The 23,711-nt window shown below is 41.6% G+C and overlaps 1 protein-coding gene across 7 annotated transcripts in view; it reads left to right on the forward strand.

Annotated features, from left to right (window-relative positions):
- Positions 1 to 23,711, forward strand: part of TOX2 (TOX high mobility group box family member 2) — a 220,867-nt gene that overhangs the window by 95,452 nt on the left and 101,704 nt on the right. For all 7 annotated transcript variants that reach the window (XM_035123036.2, XM_035123039.2, XM_035123035.2 and 4 more), the window contains exon 3: positions 23,421 to 23,666. In XM_035123036.2, the coding sequence (XP_034978927.1) occupies positions 23,421 to 23,666 (246 nt within the window). The remainder of the gene's footprint in view (positions 1 to 23,420; positions 23,667 to 23,711) is intronic.

A 23,711-nucleotide genomic window follows, 5' to 3' on the forward strand; every position in this document is an offset into this window, starting at 1 on the left:
CCTATGCCTGCTCTAGACATTGCTGGACTCCAATCAGCTGTAGGCAGTGTGCCCAATGGTTAGGGATAATTGGAATTATAGCTCATCAACATCTAGAGGGCCACAGGATTGCCATTCCTAGTCTAAGATAACCAACAATTTGCAATATTCATGCAAAGTTTAATTTGTTATTTTGTTGTATAGATAATAGAGAAAATGGAAAACCAGATTTTTTATTATTTAAAAAGCTCACTAATATTCACATTTACACAAAGTAAAGCCAAGCCTAAACCGGGAAATGCGAAAGATAAGGATGAAGGAGCAGCCTCGCCGCTTTCTCTTGTACTCATGCATTAAGATATCCTTTCCCCACATTGTAGGCTTTTCTCAAATGACACTTTAATATATATAATGTATATGCAATGTTAAAAGAGCAAATACAGAGGGGACCGGTATCAGTGGACTACAGGGGACATGCTGATTAATATTAAAAACCTTTCTCAGCATGATGCACATTGATGCTATCATGTACCATTTAAAAAATGAGCAGTATAATGTTATATTCATTTTAATGGAATGAAGAGCCAGCATACATCATCCCCTCCCCACCAAAACAAGAGTAATACTGAGCTGAATGTGAGGACCAGTGAAGATCCAAGCACCTAAATTTTGCATGAGCTTTTATCTGACAATGGAATTTTTAAAGCACACAGCCGAGGAGGCATTATTGTAATTTAGTTGGAGAGCAACGAAGATCTTGTTAGTAGAAGCATGCATGGCTCGAGTGCAAGACTGCTATATTGTTTAAATAGGGTAAAAAGATACTTTAGTATGAAAGGAGAATGTTTTCCCCCTCATCATGTTTTCCCATGATGACTGCTGGTGGTTCTTTCAAACAGTATTATGGAAGAACTTAGAAATGCAGATGATATAAATGAATGAGATAAATACATCTAAATGGGGCCACTGAGTGGTGACAATTTTTGGGAGGTTTCTTCTTTATACATACTGTACAGTATATATTTTGCTTCAATAACAGGAGCAATGGCAGTTGAAGTGAAACTCTCTATGATGTAGCAGAAATCTTGAGGGTTTCCCCCCACAAATCAGGAATGGCTCAGATGGAGACAGAATTTTAAATTTAGGCAGTGGTGATGAAGTGCTGGTGAAGTGAGCCAAGGGGAACCCACTTGCATTTCTTGCAGAAACTTAAAGAATCTTCAAGCTTATTAGCCAGAACTAAAATAAAAAATAGGTTTTTCACTTGTTAATTCTTTGCAGCAAAAACAAAGCAGAGCTGAATGAACCTGTCAGTGAATTCTGGGTAAAATGTAGGGAGGAAATTGTGCCAGATCTTAGTTGGGAATTTGAAGTGAATCTAATCAGATAGTGTTCAATAGAAACACAATCTTCTAGGAACAAGAGGATATTGCTGTAATGAAGATGAGTTTCAAGAACATCTCTCTGGATGAATTAGCATTAGGAACAGACCGTTTTTCAGGGTGTTTAAGAACCAAAGCTTTTACATGCAAGTTTGTGAGCCTTTGTCTCTTCCATTCTTCCTGCTCTCAACATTACTCCCTCACCTTCCTGTACTTCTTGAAGTGGTTGCTTGCGTTTCAGTCGCCATCATCACACGTGTCTGTGTTTTAATGTTACGTGTATGTGGAGCAGGGGTGTGGCTTGTAAGGAGCAAGTAGAAAATATGTTTGTTTTATTTTTTAAAAGCCATTTTTATTGGAAATCTTGAAGGTCCACGTTGAAATGTTTGTGGGGGGTGCATATGGCCGTAGGTTGTCCAAGAATTGGCCGTGAGATCTGTGATGACATCGGACAGCAGAATTTTATTCACTTGTGTTCCTCGGAGTTGGATCTTTCAGTTCAGATGTTGTCATTTCAGCAAGTTTTAGAAGGGTATTTATTTGGATTCTCTGCCCTTCCTCCCAGATCTGGCTACAGTCTGCTCATACCTTCCTGAGTCCTGGATGACGGAGCCATAACTGAATGTGTGTTTACGCCATCTTCACAACAGGAAGTTTAGCTCTCAGAAAAGGTTACTTGGGAGCCATTTACTTTAAGCAGGAAAGCATTATTTTCCACTTCAGTGTTTGGATGAAGGCCTGTGCAAACAGGAAGATCTAGCAGAATCTAGCAGAGCAAAATTGACCAAGGGAATACACAATTACATGTAGCTCTAAGATTATTCTCTCCCCCCACCCAATTGCTCCCCCCTGCTTTATGGAAAAATATCATTGGGAGGCTTTAATTCTAAGTGGAGGGCTGGCAAGGTGGGTACAGGAGGGGCTGTTTAACCATTTTCTGCTCAAAACTGCATTTGGAGGAAAATATTTGGGACCCATATTGGGGGCTGATTTTGAGCGGAGAGAGAGAGAGAGAGAGAGAGAGAGAGAGAGAGAGAGAGAGAGAGAGAGAGAGAGAGAGAGAGAGAGAGAGACTTTTTAATTGTATTTTACTTTTACAAACATATACAATAAAAACTCCCAACCTATCCTCCATCTCACCTGCTCTAACCATAAAATATGAACTCATGAATTAGGGGTGGGGAAGCTAGAAGTATATGTAACCTGTGGTTTGGTTTTAATTTCTTGATGATTTTCCACTTCACAAATGGATTGGGGGGTCCAGAAAGGCATCGCCAGAGGCCATTTAAATTGATAGAACACTCTGGGTTCCATATCACATTAATTCGCCAGCTTCCCCGTGTTTTCCCTAGGATCTGAATACTCTGAACATTACAATAAACATGTGCATCCGTATTGACCACTTGTTGATTTTACCTCTGCATTATTTATAACTTCTCCTGAGAGGAAGCACATAAAAAGCATTTAATAGGCATATTTGTTTCCCTACAAGAACATGGATTGTATGCTGTCAGTAGTCATCTCTTACTCATTGAGGTTTTGGGGGAGATTGGGTTGTCTTTCAGATGGTGATTGTTTCAACTCACATTTATAAGTTTCTGTATACACCAGAGAAGGGATGGGGGGGGGATGTCTTCACCTGCTACATGTTACCTGATTTGTTCCCCATGCGTGCAACCCCCAACAGACTCCTATTCAGTGAAGCTGTCATCTGTGCATGCACAATGGAGGTCTCAAATGTACACACTTCAGCTTATTGGCAGCTTCCTTTTTTAAAGTGGATGGGTGCTGGTTTGGGGGGAAATACACCACGCAGCAATATTTATCAAGAAGCAACAGGAGACCTATGGATTGGGGCTAATACCACATGTACGGGGCTTCAAAACCAGCGGTGGAAGTGCCCTGGAGCCAGAGTACATAGTCAGAGTTTCCCTGTTTTAATGTGAAACAATAGGCCATTAATCCAGTGTGTCAAGAAGGGAAGAGGGAAGTGATTGGTGTGGGAAGGTTTGGATATCACAGCTTAAAGGTCCAAACTTCGAGCTGAGGGAGTTGTGTCAGCCATCCTTGCAGTGGTGCAGGAGTTGTAACTAATACCTCTCTTCATGCCAAAAAGCTTTTTTAAAAATTCCAAGTTGGGTTTGCTTTTTTGCTATAAGCGCTTCACCAGTCATTTTTTTTTAAAAAAAGGTTGTTTATATATAACTTTGGTTTGTATACATTGTAATGGGAAAAATATGACTTGGTTTTCATTACTAGAATTTAAATCAGAGTGAAGATTGCAAAGTTAATATTAAATTATATTTTTCTGGCTGCTGTTGTTAGGGAGCCAAGTGATCTGATTACCATGAAAATTACCGACTATCAAAGCGAAAAAGGACTTTTGCAAGTATTTCGTATCAAACCTTCAAACCTAACAGTCTAAGAATAATTATAGTAGTATTACCAGGAAATGATTCATGAATTTTGAATTAAATAGAAGACCCCTGAAATTAAAAACAAATAAAATAAAATGTTCCAAGACCATAGTTCCATTCCAGTCTGATGAAATTTAGCATCCATTTTGTAGCTGCAGAATAAAATGGGAGGGGATGAATGTACATGGGCTGTATTGCATTTGCCAGACTAAACTAATGAGGTTTTTTTTTTTTTTTTTGGTCATTGACTTTAAGCATGCACTCAAGCAAATGGAATAGCTGCTCTCATTTTCAGAGCAGAAAGCTGCAAAGGAAAGGAATGGGGCTGTGGGTGAGGGGAAGAAGGCTGTAATTGATTGTTAAAATATAACTACTGGTATATCTGTGGAGAGTTCTCATATCTGGTCTGCAGCCTGTTTGAACTGATTTTAATAGGCCTGTGAGGGGGGGAAAGGAGCAAACTGGGGGAGGGGAGAAAGAGGAGGAGGGAGGTCTTAAACTGGAAATTTTTATTAGAATTCCCAGTGGGCTATAATAAAGATTCTTTTCACACAATACAGAGACTGTTTACAGTGGACAATTTAGTTTCCTTCCAACAATTATGAGTGAAATTGAATCTCAGGAAATGTTACTTTTCTCCAAAATTAGAAATAACAATAAAGATAGCCCTGAAAAGTTTATGGAGTGGGTAGAGGAGGAGGCGGATAGTGTTTGGGGAGCGCCATTAGTCTTTGAAAGACAGTTTAGTACATTTATTTAAAGAACTTTAGATGCCTTATAAACAAAGCATATCCTCATGTAGTGATTAAAGATTGAACATTTCCCCTGCAGCTCTGCCTATGAAGCATGGAGATGGGGCGCTCTGCGTTGGGGGATACCACTGACAAGATTCCAAAGAGCATTTTCCGTGTATTATTTGTGTAAGAGCAATGCAGGTTGATCTTGATTTTGTAAATGGTAATTAATTTTAGCATGAGGTGTTTCTTTGTGAATAATGTAAAGCTTTTGGCTAGCCATTTGGGAGGCACAGCTGTGCTGTGTTTACTTTTGCTCCTATAGCAATGATAAATCCCATCCCTTATTATACAAAGGAGAGTGATCCACATCTGACAAGGGTTGTTCAGAAGGAAGTGTGTGTTTATGCTTCCCTTCCTTTCCACCCCCAACCCCGTTTTTTTTGAGAGAGAGAGAGAGAGGGAGAGGGAGAGGGAGAGGGAGAGGGAGAGGAGAGAGAGAGAGAGAGAGAGAGAGAGAGAGAGAGAGAGAGAGAGAGTTAAAACTAATAATGACCAAATAAATTTATTTCTGTTCTAATTCTGTCATCTACCCCCAGTAGTCAATTTAATAATTCACACATGAAAGACTTGGGTTAACATAAGCTAAGATTCTCTCTCCCTCTGTTTTACTGTTTCAAATCTTTCTCTTTTCCACACACAAACACTTGTGAGAAGAAGGAAACATGGGCTTCAGAGACAAAATAATGTAATGTTGGGAGATCCTCCAGAGCAGGATCCAGGAGGGGCTGCTGCTGGAAGGGGAAATTGGCAACTTCTTGCACTTTGCACGTTTACAGGAGCCTCTTTGGATATTGGCCGAGGTCAAAGAGATGCGAGGGTTTGGGAGTGGGAACAGGGGAGTGTGGAAGGGGAGACTTTAAACTGCTATTGCTTTCCTGAAGTTACTGCTTGGTGGGAAAAATCCAGGAGACAAATTGGCAATTTTGGAGAACACCAGGGTGGAGTGGGCGGATATAAAATATTGTCTCTTTTAGAACATGGGAAATGCTTTTAATGGTTTTTTGGGGTTTTTTTTTAAAGGAAGACAAACTGTAGCATTAGAGGATGATAATTATGAAATATGCAACACTCAAATCAAATCTGAAGCTGTGAAAAACCTGTTGTGGGTGCCGAAGATAAAAATATATATCTTACGTTTGGGCGAAAACTGAGCTCTGACCAAGATATATTAAAGAAAGTGGTCTATAATTGGTTACATCCACAATTTTGCTTGTACAAAACTAGGATCATTTATAGCAGGCATCCCCAAACTTCGGCCCTCTGGTCCTGTTAGCTAGGGATCATGGGAGTTGTAGGCCAAAACATCTGGAGGGCCGCAGTTTGGGGATGCCTGATTTATAGTTTTACTCTTCATAAATATGCCAAACCGTACAATTTTAGGTTAGTTATAAATGATACATTTTATGTTAATAAAGCAGTAAAATAAGTTTAGGATTGATAAGATAGTAAGTATTGCACATACTTCATTTTCTGACACTTGCTTACAACACATATTTGCAGACATGTTCACTCAAGTACTTTCTCCTACACTTTAACAGCTTTTCTTAGGCACACACTCATGCAGAATAAAGTCCAACTACTAGAGTATATGCAGATAGAACTGCAATATTTCTTGCAACTGTAGGAGCTGGAAAGAGTAACTGTTGCAGTTATGAAAATTGTCCCTGCTGTTGTCCTTGAACTGCCTAGTTAGTTCATGCTAAAGTTTCCTTACCCAAAGGCTTTTGGGCTGCTCATATAGGGATGGAAACAAGTGTGTCAGAGACTGTCACTGGAGAAGGAAATGAACAGGCTTTAAAGTGTTCTAGTAAATACTAAAGATGCATATTTTCAGGAAAGTTTGTTCAAGCAAACTGTGCTCAGAACTAATTGTCGTAAAAGTGATCATGAAACTTAAGTTGCTAGTCACTCTGGTTATAACTATACAATTCACTCAATGTTTTCCTAATTGCTATATTTCTGTTAATGACTGCACAATTCCTTTAGTAACACAAGTTTAAGCAGCCTTCACAAGGGCTGAAGTGAACCAGTCAGTCAGTTTTGGTTTCATTTTTAGGTCAGTTAAAAATGCTTTCCCCCCAATTTGTGGCACCCATCTAGAACATTTTTGTTGATTTTTCTATCCTACAGCCTCACAAGTGATCATAGGAGCACATGACTCCCTTGCATTAGAACAGAGAACATTGGCTATGCTTTGCCCAAAGATTCTGCTGCAGTAATGGCTAAATATAATTGACTCAGCATATTGCTTAGACTTGCTGCCAGTGATGCTCTCTAAGGCTGTCTTTGTGTCCTATGCTCCTATAATGCCCAACAGCTTCCTTCCTGAAAATGGCAGGAAGGCCTGCTGGATGTTTTGTACTTCTGAAACATGAGAAAGTGTGACAAGGAACAACCTGACATTAACACTATTCTTGATCCCTTGCAGCTGTTGACAGATTGCACAATGCGGTGCTGCCAGTGTAAAATTAATCCAGTTTCATGCCCATTCAAAAATACTCTCTTGTATTGTCTTTCAAGACACTCATTTTCTTCTGAATGGGTATTGTGCCCTCCTATTTGTGTTACGCTATCACTGTATATTTGATGTGATATCCCCTATCCCTATGTACCAGAAAGACATAGAGAGCACACCATAGAAGAGAAATCTCATCTCTTCCCCTGGTTGGTTGACGGTTATAAACATAGCACTTGAGCCCGAGAGTAGCTGAGAATGAGGAATAAAATGAGAAGTAGCCAAAATGTTGGCAAGCTGTTTAAAAATTTCATGGGTAGGTGAGGAGGGGGTGGTTGTCATGTGCCTGGGGGAGGTGATGCCAACATAGACTAATAGGTGTTCACAACCTTGCCATATGGTTATACAATCAGTCTCTCTGGGGAGGCTAAGAGCACAAATGCTGTAAGGCTGCAGTCCTGTACACACTTGCCGGGGATTGATCCAGCTGTACTCAGTGGGATTTACTAGACATGTATAGGGTAGGTAGGGTTGTTGGGAAGTGGTAGTTAACTCAGAGCAGGAGCCAAAAGAAAATAAGCACATTCAGTGCACATGGCTTATCCCAAAGAATCCTAGGAACTGTGGTTACCCCTTCATAGAGCTACAACTCTCTTTGCCCTTAACCAGCTTCAGTTCCCAGGATTCTTTGGGGAAAGCCGTGTGATTGAAATGTGTGTTGAATGAACATTAAAAGGTGTGGATCTGCTCCTAGTTGGAGTGACCTTATGTGTAAATGGTGTGTGTGTGTACACGTACACAGTCTGGCCAGGAAAAGTTGAGTGTCTGCAAAGGTCCAGAGATCTTTGGCATCTACTCTTCTTTGCATTTACAGTTGCAGCTTGAAATTAACTTCCTGTTTTTTCTTGTTTTTGTTTTTTTTAAGATTTGCCTTAGCGCCATTCAAAAGTTGGTTACTTTTGAACTCCCCAGCTCCTCTCTAGTGTTGTGCAGTTGAGTTCAACAGTTCAGCGTCAGCTGTTGAGAGCCTTTTGTTAAGGTTACACCAAATTGCTCATAGCTGTACTTTTTAAACACATTCTTTTTTTTCTTTTTTTAAAAAAGTTGCACCTACCTTATACCTACAAAGGTAGCGGGTGTGGTGGAAAGCATGCAAAGCATGCTTTTCTTTTCTTTTCTTTTTGGCTGGAGGCATTAGCTGGTGCAAGTTTGAACATTAAAGATAGGGGCTTTATTTAACATTTTAACAAAGCAGAGATGTTCCAGGAGTCATTAGCAGAGCTCTGAGCTGAGCTTCCTATCTCCCCTGTATGTTCAAAAGAGCCTGTATTGCATCAGTGCTGCTTCAGTGAGTTTCTGCCCCCAGAAGGGAATGTAAGTGAATTCTTTAAGGGATTTGAACATGGACTTGGACTTCATTTTATAAGTGCACTTCCCCTCTTGTATCGATTGACATGAATTTTGGTGTCGTTCTATAGTAAATGCCATGGATTTATTTACTGACTGTGGGGCTCTGCTAAGTCATATATTCTCTCTCTATGAATAGACCTATTTGTGTACTCCTGTCCAGCCCAGTCCCCCTACAATCAGAGCCACCTTGTGGTAACGTAGAGAAATGTATGTAAACAAACACCAATCTGCAATGGTGTGTAAATTTGGTTTCTTAAATTACAGGATAAGGAGAGCTGCAGAGACACAATCCATTAAGAAATAACTAGGTGGGTGATTCACTACCATTTGTGTAAATGGCACTAACTCTGGGCTGCCTGCACAATTTATTAATACTTCACGGGAGGAAAAAATTATTTTAATCTCATAATGGATGATGAGCTGTGAAATTGCTTCTGCAGCAGCTGGGCACCCTGGGGGAGGTGCTAGATTCTGCCACATTATGCAAGCTTCCTCTGAGATCTGCTACACAGTGCTAAACAGACACCATCAGTTTTAAGGGGAAAGGGATACAGTGTGGAGGTGGGAGGAAAGCTGTAATTGTCTTCTGGAGAAACGCAAAAGTTGCATGCTTTGAAAATGTTGCCAACTTTAGGAAGGAAGGACGAGTTCAGCTATAATGCCTAACTGTGGCATTATAGTGGATATGGCAAAGGACTTCGGGCCAGTTAGATCTTTGGACAATTCCTTGCTGGAAAAGGGATTAGGATATCTGGTCCATAAGGCGCTTCTTTATGATGGGCTTGAAGAGAAGTGATTTGCAAGCACACCTGAGCAGCACAATCTACCAGCACTGGCAATTTCAGCCTGCATGGTCTGTCAGTTTCCCCACCTGTTCCATTTGTAGATGGGTGCCTGTACTCAGTACTATACTCCCTCTTCACAACAGGAGTGACAGCATGGAGGGAGGTACTTGCTTTTTCAACTTCCTGCGATTTCTTGTTTTGTGCTAATGCGTTAAGAGTAGCAGCTGTGGGAGATCCTGTGCAACTATGCCCTTGAGGCTTCCTGAAAAATCTCACCCTTAATTGTCTCTTTCTTTTTTGATTGAATATAAAATAAATGAAAAATATGTTCACGTGCCCTTTGAAAAAACAACACATTACAAAAGTTTTCAAGAGGATGGACATGTTTTGCTTTACAGTCATATCTCGGTTTAAGTATGCTTCGGTTTGAGTACTTTCAGTTTAAGTACTCCGCGGACCCGTCTGGAACGGATTAATCCACTTTCCATTACTTTCAATAGGAAAGTTTGCTTCAGGTTAAGTACGCTTCAAGTTAAGTACGGACTTCCAGAACCAATTACACTCATACTTCAGGTTAAGTATGTTTCAGGTTGAGTACTCCGCGGACCCGTCTGGAACAGATCAATCCACTTTCCATTACTTTCAATGGGAAAGTTCGGTTAAGTACAGACTTACGGAACTAATTGTGTACTTAAACCAAGGTACCACTGTACTCATAAAAGATACCCATAGGAATTAAGAAGCTTTTTCTTTGAGGGTGGGGGAATTCCTTGTGTTTTACATTTATATTGGTTATCGTGAACTATGTTACACATGTTAGGAGGATGGAATATATGGAATGAAGAGTCTGGCCACTAATGGGCTGCAATCCAAGGAAGCATTTGGCTAATATTGTGGTCCAGAGACATTTTTTTCTTTCTCTCCCCCCCACCCCTTACACTGGCCCTTTTGGATCACATTCCAAACTACTTCATGAAACTAAGGGAGCTTCAAAAGCTGTTTGCAATGCATTTCAGAAGCAGCAGCACCAGCTGCTGCTGCTGCTCTGTGTGTGTGTGTATGAGAGAGCGAGAGCAAGCACTTCAGGTCTCACTGGGACCTCACACACTTTTGTGTGTGCTTGAAAAGAGGCATCTTGGATTATGGCCATGTTTCTGAAGCGTTTATTGAAAGTTCCTGAATCTGAAGCTATGCTGCATTCTGGTCTGGTCTCCATTTCAATAATGCACGAAGAACGTCAGCCTTTGTTGTTCTTCCATACAGGAACTTTATTGTTTCCTTTCACCCCCATGCACATTTGATCGGTGGATTTCAGGTTGGAACTGCAGTTAATGACGGCAGAGGGATGTCGTCAAATGCACTTTGCAGTGAAACTGTGGAGTGGGTAGTTTCTAGCTGAAAAGCAGCAGGCAGGTAAGATCCTCTTTTGCCCACTGCTACTCTTCCAACTCCCTCTGGCTGTTTCCCCCCTGGGCCAGGCTCATTTCTGGTGTTGAAGCAGTGCTGAAAAAAAGGCAGGGAGAGAAAATAATTAATTAGTTGAAGCATTTTTTAATACAGCCTACCGCATCCGTCTTGAGGCAGTTGTAAAAAAAATAAAAATCTAATACAGCAGTAAAAAACATAATACATGAAATAAATGCCACTGAAAATGGAATGAACCTATTGGAATTAGACACCAGCAAAATCCTGTGTGCACAAGGAATGATCAGAAGTGGCAGCTCATCAGGAAGCAGGGACAGAGGCCTGAGCATGGTGGTAAGCAGTAGGCCTAAAGGACTAGAAAGATGAATGGGGAACAATATCCAGAAGCAGAGGAGTTGAGGAGGAGTGCAGAATAGGCACTGGTCTGAGAGTTTTGTACATTGCCATAGTGCCTTGTCTCCTGTAAGGGTGGGGGTGGGCCAGGGAGCTAAGGAAGGAAAAGTAAAACAATTTAGGTTTAAGAAAGGGTTAATCCCTTTTTTCATTAAGCATGAGGATGAAGACTATTCTTGGTCATGGATGCTACATGATTATGGAGATACAGCTGGCAGTTGAGAATGAACTTTGACAGAGGCTCTCAACCACAAGCAGCCATAATACAGAAAAAAAGGGGACGAGGTTTCAGCAAAGAGATGTGGGCATAAAACCAAGGCAGAGATAGATTTTTCTTCATGCTGTGCAGAGCTAAACCAGTGGGGAAGTATAATTCATAGATCCCCAAACTGAATAAATTGTGGAAGAAAATTGAACACTTGCTTGGGTATGCAATTTTTTCACCTTGCTTTTGTTTGTGCGGCACAGATTAAGGTTGAAAAAGTACCTGTTGCCACAAGTCCCAGTTCCTATAAATGCAGGAATAGGAACACAGTGATTTTCTTACTTCTTCCCCAACATTGGGATGGCATCCTGAAAGTGTGGACTAAATGGCAGAAAATAATATTGGCGGAGAATCCACTCTTTCAGCTACCCTCCAACAAACTGTATTTGTATACCAGACACCCATCTGCTTATCCCAATCAGTAGGGAGCATCTGCAGAACCCACCATGTATTGTAGCCTACTAGATGCTGGACAGCTCCCCCTCCCCATGCTCACATGCTTATGTGATTAAGGGGGTGGGGCTCTGTGTGATGATGTCAGGGTGATGAACAGAGATCCCCCCAATCACATAAAGAAGATGGTGCCTCTGGTAGAAAGAATAAAGCCACTGTGGTTGGCTGTAAGGTGCCCAGTACCAAGTAACGGGGGGGGGGGTCCAAGAAGTTATAAGTCTTTTGCAATGTACTGTACCATCTTTTAGGAAGGTGTATTATATGTCAAAAATGGCAGAATCGTGTGAACATTCTTTTGAGACATGTCACAAACCACTGGTCCTTAAGACTGTTTTTAAATAGCGTATAGATTAAAGCCTCCTGGGTTTAGTTCTATGTACAGTAAATACAGTGCATCTCTGCAATAAAGTTGCCATTCGTTAACAGTTCCATAGTAGTTGTATGGTAACTCAGAGCCAATTTCAGTATACTGTTCTGCATGCATTCAGGGGGTCTTTTTGGAATGATTCTTGCGGAATTTATCACATACAGCTTGTTCAAATACATTCCTAAGAACTAAATCTAACGAGATTCATCTTTGGAGTGAAGTGGCATAGAAGATGGATTAAGAGTTTTCACATATATGCTACCGCAGGAATAATTCTGCACTGTGGTTGGAAAACATCACGCTACAGGAGCCACATTAAGATAACTCGCGGCTTGCAAATGTTTCCAAACCACACACTTGGTAAAGGCTGCTCATGTTTGCATTTGGGCTGCCAGAGACACTGTCCATAGGAGCTCTGATTGCTCACTATCTGGGAAAATGGAAGTTTGTCTTAAAAGCAGATGGTGTGGGTTTCCTTTGGAGCAGAATAATAAGGCCTTGTGCAAGGGCATGTTTGCATGGGACTTCCCTTGAGGGTCAAATGCACTCTGTCATTGTTTCTGATCTTTGCAAGCTACATGTGCCTTGAAATTTATTTATTTGGCTTGCGAAGAGTTCCCAACAGCCCATATAGCAAGGGAAAGAGACAGTGTGGGTAAACCCAAACCATACTTGCACATGCAACATGTATTTTTAAAGCACATGACTGCCTCCAAATCCTGGGAACTGTAGCTTGTTAAGGGTGGTGGGAATTTTGTGAAGGGAAAATTGTAGTTCCCAGGATTCTTTGGGGGAAGTCATGTTCTTTAATAGTCTGTTGGATATGCTTTAAACATATTGTGTGGATCTGCCCTGAGTTAATTGCAGCAGCACTGTCACACACTTGAGGGCATTGGTGGCCCAAAAATCTCCCATCTCTTATTGTCCCTGTTTTGGGCAAAAGAGGAAGTTTCAGAGCATGGTTGTTGTATTTTATCTGAATTTTCTTTAAAAACAAAATTAGCTTAAATGTGTTTCCCACTGTCTGGAGAGCTGGAATTAGATACAGGCTCAACTCCCATCCCTGCCATGGTTCCTTTGTGTTAGGTTTTCTGTCCCAATTCCATTTAGGCAAAAAACAGTAGTAAGAGTGAGCCCACCTATTGTGACAATGAACACAATCTTGTAAAGTATTTTTTGCAAATTAAAAGTGATATATAAATGATACTTAGAAATAGCATTTTTCTACATTTTATAAATAATTCAAAGATGTAGGGAACTATTTCAAGAATCCCAAGAGTGTTTCAAGCTTGGTTTTCTCAAATACAGCTAATCGTGGAAGTTTGTTATATAGTGTTCTGAGAGAAAGATTAAAACTTTGAGAGGGCTAATTCATGCTCCCTACAGCAGGCATGTCCAAAGTCCGTTTTGGGGGCCTAATCTGGCCCGTCGGTCATTTTAATCCGGCCCCTGTGGCAATTTATTTCCTGGGTAAATTCCTAAAAAAAACCTCAGCAACTTCAATCCTAAAAGAAGGTCAACAACTAACTCCAACCCTAAAAAAAGCTTAACAAAAAGTTCAACAACTGGGGTAAATTCCTTTAAAAAACCTCAACAACTTCAATCCTAAAAAAAGGTCAACAAATTCAGTTGGCCCTTTGGTCAGCCCTCACGGCCCTTCACTTCATCAAATCTGGCCCTCTTTGAAAAAAGTTTGGACACCACTGCTACAGGACTTGCTTGGCCTTACTTTCTATCTTTAATTTAAGAATGGGCCAGTTCACACACACCAACCTTTGCTTGCTAAATAATGGTTCAGTGAGTTAAGAATGACATCTATAGTTATAGTTATAATTTGTGGGTAGCCATCTGATCTTATTTTGATTTTAATCCGATTTTAAGATGTATTTCAGTCAATTTCTGAATTTTATGTCTTAATGTATTATATATTTTGATGCTAGCCACCCTGACCCCGGTTCTGGCTGGGGAGGGTGGGAAATAATAATAATAATAATAATAATAATAATAATAATAATAATAATAGCTTTCTTTTCATCCCATCCCAATTCAGCTTTAGCACTGTGTGTGTGTGTGTGTGTGTTTAAATCAGAGTCCCTGGTTATAACTGAAATGAGAAACTTGGCTTCATGTTAGCTAACAAGGCTCTTAAACCATGGTTTGATCCTGAGTCAAGTTCCTTATGAATAAGCTGTCATTAAGCCAGAGTTTTCTGTTTGGGTCCTAATAGGTAATAGGTAATTCTGGTTAGGACCAGGAGCATATGTAAAGTCAGAGCAGCTAGTCCATCTTCCCCAGTATCGTCTACACTCACTGACACTAGTTTCCCATGGTTTCAGAAACTGGACTTTCCTAGGCATACCTTTAGGTGCTGGGGGCTGAACCTGGGACCTTTTGCATGCAAAGAATGCATGTTTTGGGACTACAATTCCCATCATCCCTGGCCAATGGTCCTGTTAGCTAGGGATGATGGGAGTTGTAGTCCAAAAACAGTTGGAGGGCCAAGTTTGGCCACCACTGTATAGATTGTGTGGCACAAGCTGTTACTTCCAGGCATGAACATTTGCCATGATGGTAATAGTTCATTGAACTGTAGATTTCCTGAGCAAGAGTCCTTTGGGACTTTTGTGGGCTTTTCTGGATGCCTTTTTATGAATGCATTTGAGGGACCATTTGATTGCAAACTTATTGCCTGCCTTGTGTTTGCTTTGCTGGCGTGCCATTTCTGTATCCAGAACCATCCCAGAACAATGAAAGGATAGACCTGACAACACTTATGCACAATCGGCATGCGTTGTGATAAAACCAGCCTATCTTCACCGCTGCACCTTATACTTTATGTATTGCCTGTAAATAATAGTCTCTAAAAGACATTAAATCTTAGATCCAGCCTAATTGTAATGATAGTTTGGTTTTTCATTTTGGTTTATGTACAGTGTGTGACTTTTGCAGAGACATTTTTATTCTAGGAAAATGACAAGCCAACAAGAAGCTATAATTGCCCTGATTTCAAGAAGTGGTGCAATACTACAGATCTGATGTACTGCAAGACATGAATCAGAAAAATTCTATTAAAAAAATCTCTTGAATGGCTGACACGGGAGTATTATCCGCAATGATTAATTTGACTCGGTCATTATGAACACAGACAAGTCTGACAAAATTGCATTTCATTCCCCACTGAATTCATAAAATCGCTGTACACATAATAAGAAGTTATAGCCCTGTGCTATCCACTATATTTGACAGGATTTCAGCTCTGGAAAAGGAGAAGAAAAGGGAGACTGGGGAGAGGGGATTGGGAAGCTGTTTAAAAGCCTACAATTTACTTAATTTTGCTACAGATGACATGGGACAAATATGCACTCCAGGTTTCCTGTTGAAGTTGTACTGAAAGTAACTTTGAAGGGGTCTGATGGTGACCGCTGTGCTGCTCCCAGGGACCCTCTGTTTACTTTGAGGGTGGCAGGAGCACAAGGCTGCATCATGCAGCGGTGAGAAAGGCTACCCTGACCAATATTCTCATTTCTGCCCTACTACTGAAGCCATAGGAGTCCAATTGTCCTTTGCAGAGGGTCACCCGAGTGAGAACACTCAATCCCAACCATATACTGCTACTGGAAGAATGGTATTTTGCTGCTGCTCCTTGTCCTGGCTCACTGTCATATGATCCTGTTGCACCTGTGCTTGCCACAGATTCCATAGGGGGAAACCTGGGTCAGAAATACTGCCAATAAGGTGTCATCTCTGTGTGTGCAGCTTTTCTCACTCCCTCTTGGTGTGTTACTTAAACCCATCAAAGTGTATTGACCCCTATTCCTTGTGGGGAAGTAGAAGGCCTAGCAAGTTGAAGAAGGCATCACACAGTAGTGGAATTGTGTATTAGAATCACAAATGATAGAGTTTCACAAATGGGATTCTACTGCTGCGTGGAAGGCTAGCAGACGAGCAACAGTGAGTTCTTAGTTGTGGGCAATGCAGCAATATATGCTGAAGAGGGCTTGGCTGTGTGGCCATGGGTTAGTAAAATAGTGGGGGACTGCTGCATTTGAAACCCTGACAGTAGTGGATGTGTAGCATTTTGTGTGAGCAGCTGGTCTATTGGAAGACATACTAAGATAGGATGCAAAAGCCCACCCTGTCCCATTTTGCATTGACAGATAAATTTATATTGCTCTGCCTGTTTTCCTTGCTGTTCACCAGAAACAATTTCTCTCCTGCTTTCTCTCTTAAACTTATGTTTGCCTCTAAATGTTATTTGACCGGACCAATATTTACCTCCAATAATGATGAAAATCTCCATCCTGCTAACTGTGAATAGCATTCTTTGAATCAATGTTTGTCTGAAGCTTCCAGGATCCCAGCAGATAATCACAGAGAACATGACTTGACAGAGAATTGGGGTCACTTAATATTTGTCAGGTTTCTAAGGAAAGCATTTCCCCTGGATTCTTGCTCCGCCAAGTAATGTTCTTTGTGATTAACAATTGCACACAATGTCTTGACTGAGCTGCTTCTCTATAGAATTGAAAACACTTTTCATTTACAACTCATTTTACATGTGTGGAGAACTGAGGCACAAGAAAAGGGTTTGTTTTCAAAGATGTTGAGTAACAGCAAGCTCTGGGCAAGATTATGTCTGCATGGCATCTGGAGTGTTCTGATGCAAAGCAGGACAGGGGTCCTCTACCATTAGCAGTTACTTAGAATAGGACATTTCAGCAAGAGCAGCTGTTCTTTCCTCTGTAGATAGGACAGTCTGTAGCAGTTCCCCTTTTATGCACAATAGGCATAAGAGCTCCACCCACCTTTGCAGCTGACCACCCTAATGTCAGGCTTGCTTCTGTTTCTCAAATGTCTTAACAGGTGTTGCAAAGAGTTACCTATCCCCACTTCAGCTGAGAGGAACTGAGGAAAATTTCACTGAGAGTTCCTGGCAAACCCTGGTTGGCCAGACTTTCTCTGCTGCAGTTATGGCTGCCACTGAGCAGAGCAGACTTCTTTCCCAGTTTCCAGAATCAGATCTGTCGTTTGCTGTTACAGCAAGAAGCCTAGAGTCTGAGCAGCAAGCTCTGTGAGCAATGAGTTACTCTGAGCAGGTTCTAACTACTCTTCTTCCTTCTGGAGGAAACTGTTAAGGTCTGTAATCATATGCAAAAAAAGGCTTCTGAAGCTGGTGTAAAAAGGGATTTGTACCAAATAAGACTGAGGTCAAGGGTGCCTGATAGCCATTTGGAGAGGATGTAAAATCCATCTATTCTAGAAGGCTTTTGGTGGCTGAGTTTTAATGAGGTTTTGTACTGCTACTGCTAAGATTTGTTGCTAAGGCTTTGCACTGCTGCTGTTACCAGAAATGGTTGTTTTATTGTTTGGTATTTATTTATTTTATTGCATTTTTATAGTTTATGGTTTTAATTATTGTTGAAAGGTGCCTTGAGCCTCAGAGAGGCGACATAGAGGCATTTTTAATAAATAAGTGAGAGTCTCTGGACTTTTGTGTGTGTGCATAGCACACCCCTCCCAAAATACATACAGGTGTGTATATATGTGCGACTGCCATTACTTGCATGTCTTGGTATTCCATGAATAGATAAACATGGAATCACGCCACTGAAAAGAAACTGACATGGTATCCCTCTGATGTCATTGGTAGACATGAGCAATGTATTGATACATCACCCAGGAGCAGTTTGAGGGCCAGAGTGTAATGGTGCCCTCACTCGGTGGTATATCATGGATGGAGCTTGCTGCCAGCACCAGTGTGCAGAGGAAGAAACAGGCTGTGTTGGCCCTGGCCCTATGAGGCGCCAGGGTGAAATAACCACCATTCCTGCCAAGGGAGCTGAGGTGGTTTCACGCCTTGCGGGGCTGGGGCCGATGCAGCTTGTTCCCCCCTCTGCTTTTCATCACGATGTTGAAAAGCTGACATCAGCCAGCCCTACGGTAGTGATTGGAACTAATGACCTTACACTTGTGTCCGAATGAAAAAAGTGGAGATACCAGACATACAAGACCCACACTGAAGATCCACCAGAAAAACACTGTGGGAACTGTTCTTCTTTCTGTCCCATTGCTTTTTGTCTTTGGGGTGGGGGTGGGGTGGGTGATCAAAAGGGGAGTCTTTATTAGTAATGTAATTCCTCCCCCCTCCAATGGTTTTCTATTGTATACCAGTGTTGTGGGTTTTCTGGAAAACTCTGAATTCGAAATTTTCCTTAGGGGGATTTTTCTAGGGAAAATGTTTTTCAGGGGATTTTCATATGGTAATTTATGTTGGGGGAAATTCTGATACCCTAGAGCATGATCTAATTCACCCTGTTTATTTTATTTGCATTGAGCAAACAAAGCTAAAGATAGCAACCTACATTCGTCTTTTGTGGGTATTTGACCAGAAATATTTGAGGTAAAGAATGAAAGCACACTTAATGTGACTGAAATGTTAAATTGTGTAGAAATTGTTATTGGAATCATTGAAAAAAATTAAGACAACAGCATGTGCTTAGATAGGTTTACATTTAAGAAACAAAAAAAGTATTGATAACTCTTGACAATCAACTCAAAGAACTGTGTACCATACGTTGATAACCATTCTTCTGCGTGGCATCTCTTCGTTACTACTATAGCAATGAAATGGAAACATTTCCAAGGAAAAAAATAAAGCTTTGGGAGGAAAATCCGTTTTCAAAAAATTTCTGACCCACACTTTATGCATCCCTCCTTTTCTTTGCAAGTTCATTCTGCAGAAGGAAAAGGGAGGTGATTCCAATGTATCTCCTGTGTGCCTGACTCCATGAACTGAGTGGCATTGTGCAGCCCTCTGATAAGACCAGAACAGAGAGGCAATTGTTTCATTCCAGCCTACTGGATGTGGCAAACACAGCTCTGTTCCTTTGTCAAATATAGACTTAAGCAGTGGTGGACATTTACGTGGAAAATGCTCAGTGCTGCTTGCAACTTGCTCATTGCTGGCTTCCAGATTTTTACAGGAAAGGAACTGGCCTGTATATTTGAGATTATAGCTATTTTCAGAAGCTGTTTAACTTTGCTTACACTGGGTATCTTAAATATTCAGTTGTGGTCTGTCTGTTAGATACTTTGGTATCCATGTGCCATCTGAATGCTGCCCTGAATTTTGGACACGAAGATTGAAGCTAAATTTAAAGGCATTTAACTCTTGGTAATTAAGATGCTAGAACTTTTCAAAAAATAATCTGTCTTTCTTACCCTCTCTTTCCCCTTATTTTCTCCATCTTATATGAAAACATATAAAGAGTAAAGAATCATAGACCAGCATAAGGTTGGAAATTACTGGCTGGATTGCATGCATATAATATACTCACACTTTGTCCCTGTAGTAGAGATTACCGTGAAGTACTTTTATACCTCTGCTAAGTCACACAAAAATGTTTCCAGTGGGAGAAGCTCAACTTTGAATTTAACAAAGTTCTTTTTTTCCTTTCCTGTTTTTAGACTATGCATCATTGTGTTTAATCCTTAATTTTTCTCTTGTTATATGCAAGCAATTTCATCTATAAGCCATAACACCATCCCTTACATTATTCACATTTGTTTTGTGTTACTGTTTATCATGCCTTCATCACATCTCCACCTCCTCCTTCAATATATGCAACTATGGTCCCTTTTCCAGGATACTCCTCTGGTCTCAAGAGTTCTAACTTGTTCATTTCATTGCAGTTCACATTTGGAGTCTTTCTTTCTGTAACTGCCAGAATTGCATTATGTCCCCCTGCATCTCTTCCTGTTCTGGTTTCAAAACAGGGGCGTAGCCAGGATGAAAATCAGGGGGGGGCAAGGGGCGGGAAGCAAGGGGCGGGGCCAAGGGGCGGGGCCGGGGCCACATCGGAGCAGCCCGAAATCGGGCTGCTCCGACTCCCTCCTCCCCCTCCGTGATAGGAAGGGACGAGGGGGAGCCAGAATCAGCCCGAAATCGGGCTGCTCCGACTCCCTCCTCCCCCTCCACGATCGGAAGGGACGAGGGGGAGCCAGGATCAGCCCGAAATCGGGCTGCTCCGACTCCCTCCTCCCCCTCCACGATCGGAAGGGACGAGGGGGAGCCAGGATCAGCCCGAAATCGGGCTGCTCCGACTCCCTCCTCCCCCTCCGCGATAGGAAGGGACGAGGGGGAGCCAGGATCAGCCCGAAATCGGGCTGCTCCGACTCCCTCCTCCCCCTCCGCGATCGGAAGGGACGAGGGGGAGCCAGGATTAGCCCGAAATCGGGCTGCTCCGATCCCCTCCTCCCCCTCTGCAATCGCTGGGGCAGGTGGAGGGAAAGCCCCAGAGCCGCGCAAAGCGGTTGCCTGGCTTTCCCTCCGCCCGCCCCACAGCCAGCCGGCTAGAAGGGACGTCTCCCTTCTCCCTTGCTGGCTGTGGGGCGGAGGGAGGGAAAGCCAGCCAAACGCTTTGCGCGGCTCTGGTGCTTTCCCGCCGCCCGCCCCACAGCCAGCCAGGGAGAAGGGAGACGGCACCGGGCGGGCAGTGGGGCAGGCTGGCCAGTGGCCCTGCTTCTAGGGGGGGCAATTGCCCCCTCCTGCCCCCCCTGCCTACGCCCATGTTTCAAAAATGTTGGATTACCCATGTTTGGGGGCCGAATCTGTGCATTTCTGTATGTGTCATGCAAATCTGCTAGTGTCACACAAATACAATGGCAGGAAATAGGGATGAACCACAAATCTGTGCATCTTTTAAAGAGCTGTCCCCAATGTTGAAGGTGCCAGCCACAGATTAAATGCTGTGGGCTGTAGCCAACTAACTTTTACTCAGAGTAGGACCTAAGTAAGTCATTTAGGAGTAGCATTGGATACAACCTTATGCATCTCATAGGGTTGAATTCTATAGTTTGACATAGAATTGGCACATTTTACCATGTATCTAGGTAAGTTGATGTACATGCAAAGAAATGTACAAAATTGGCATGAACCTCTGGCTCATAATACACTTGTGATTCAGTAATTGCTGCAGAACAAGAAAAGCATCCTGTTATAGTTGGACTGGACAGTGTTTGGACATTGTGCAAGTAAAAGATGCTGAGCAGATAAGACGCCTTGTATCTCACCTATAGTTTTTTTTAAAATTAAATTTTATTATGGTTTTGTTTTGTTTTTTTCTGGAGGTTAAGAAAGCCAGGTATTTTTCATAGTGTATCACAGCCCCAGTCTAAGTCATCGAATCACAAGGAAGCATATTTAGAATGACCCCCTACATTAATTAAACAACGGCAACAGCAACAAAATGGCCATTTCTTGCATCTTTGTTCTTGTGCTTTATAAAAACACTGACTGAATCAGTGGACTGTAGTGCTCCGTAGCAAGGGTTTTCGAAATCTGTCATAAAATAGCAGTTCAACCCTTCCCGAATGTCAAGATAAACTGAGGATTCAGCTTGCGTTCTTCGTTCTCATCATCAATGTAAGGGCAGCAGATCAAAAGGAAAGGCAGGATCAGGCTTATGAGGGATTGTAATATGCTTTAAGATGCCAGAGCAAATAGCTTTGGGGAGAAATAGATGGTAAATCCATTATTTCATTTGACTTATGTAGGTTAAAACCATGCTGTTGGTTTCCCCATTGCCCTTACAGAAATACAAAAGTTTGCTCTTGACTGGGGGCATCAACACAACTTTATGTATCCAATCATTATGTACAAGTGTTCTGTTCCCTCTGTAAATATTTTTCATACAGTCTCTTCCTCTATGATGAAATAAGCAATAAGGATGCAGAAAAAGGGAAGGGTAAGAGATCTAGGGCTGCCTTAGGTATACAGAATCCGAACATTGAGCTTATGAAACCATTTCCTTTCCCTTCCATTCTCATTGCATTTGAATGTGTCCAAGCAGCAATGGCTGGTGATATAGTTTGCTAAGTGAAAGTGCTGGCGACTGCTGGTTGGTGATCAAAGGAGAGTGGGAATTCCTCCATACCAATGGGGGAAGTGGGCATTGCTGCCAGTGCTGTGCTTGCGCATAGTAGCTCTTTGGATAGCTACCCTTGCTGACATCAGGGCTAAGGAGACTGTCTGGTAAACAATCATGTTCTTGTGCAATGCTTGCATATCTCCTGGTGCTTCTGAAACATGGGGATTTCTCCACCACCCCAGTTGCTTTTCAGCTGCTGCCACCTCAGTGGCCACCACTGGTCACAAACATTGTAGTCAGTAGAGAAGCTCGCCTATGTAGAAGCTTGGTGTATGTGTGGGAATGAATACAGAGGTTTTCACTGGAGTGTGAGCAAATTAAAATGTAGCTTTACTTGTAATGTATAATCTACTATATTATGAAGTAGAATGCAACTTAGGCAAAAATTAAGATGCAACCTAAAACCTGTGGCAGTGCATGTGTGGCGGAGTCAAAGTGGGATTGCTTTAATTTTGGATGGTATCATTAATTTGTGTACGGGAGTTTGACCCACCCTTTGTGGGAACCAAACACATCAGAAAGATGTTGCTTTGCATCGTGATCATTATGGTTCCCTGGTGAACACAAGTATACTTATCCAGCAATATTTTATGGGCACAAGAGCTTTGATGTGCAAGCTGAGTTATTCTGCCTGAAGATGGTGCTGTATTTATTTTTAAATGAATGTAGTAGATCCTCATGTCATGTAGATCTGCTACCTCATTTGAAATGGACAGAGCAATCTTAATGTGCATATATTTTGTATCCACATTGGAGAAGCTACAGTGCTATTGATGGGGGAAAAGAGATGCCATCTTGCATGCAGTTATACAAGTTGTTTTTAATTGCTTTTAATATTGTCATATTTTGTTCCCTTGCCACAACTTCCTTCAGTATTGATTCCCCGGTGCTAAAATCCATGTGTATTACCATGAGGATTCCAATGGTGCAATACCAGCTCAATTTTCAAAATGTAAAGCATAGATATATCACCAAACTGGCCTTGCTGTCATCTGACTGGTTGTGAAAGAAGGTGCCTGTAGTGTTTTGCATTCTCTTATAATTTCTTCTTCTTTTTAGGCTGCAGTTCTGTTCATGCTTACTTGACAATAAGCCCCACTGAATTCCGTGAGACTTACTATCCCGTAAATAGGCAATGTGTGAGTTTGCCCCGCACCACACAAATAACTCTATTCTTGTATATTGTGGGTTTTTTAAAAAATAAATTTATTCATGTAAAGAGTTCGTTCAAATTATTTGTGTTCTTAAAATAGCTTTTGCAGAAGGTGGGCAGACTGTATAACTGCGGCTATCAGTTAACACTTTGGATAAATGCAATGAGAGATCAGCTTTATAAGAATGTCTTTTTTCAATTTTGTTTTAGACATACAATGGTCAGAATGAGAATAATGAAGATTATGAAATCCCTCCTATTACTCCTCCTAACCTCCCAGACCCTTCCCTCCTTCACTTGATGGATCATGAAACTGGATATCATTCACTGTGCCACAGTCTCCCTCCAAATAGCCTGATACCAGCATACTCCTACCAGAATATGGACCTCCCAGCCATCATGGTATCTAACATGTTGAGCCAAGATGGACACCTTCTTTCTAGTCAGCTACCTACTGTGAGTAACCTTTCCTTTTCTACTTGTGTTTCATTTTACACCTTG

Source organism: Zootoca vivipara, chromosome 7, assembly GCF_963506605.1.
Source record: "Zootoca vivipara chromosome 7, rZooViv1.1, whole genome shotgun sequence".
Classification (NCBI taxonomy): domain Eukaryota; kingdom Metazoa; phylum Chordata; class Lepidosauria; order Squamata; family Lacertidae; genus Zootoca; species Zootoca vivipara.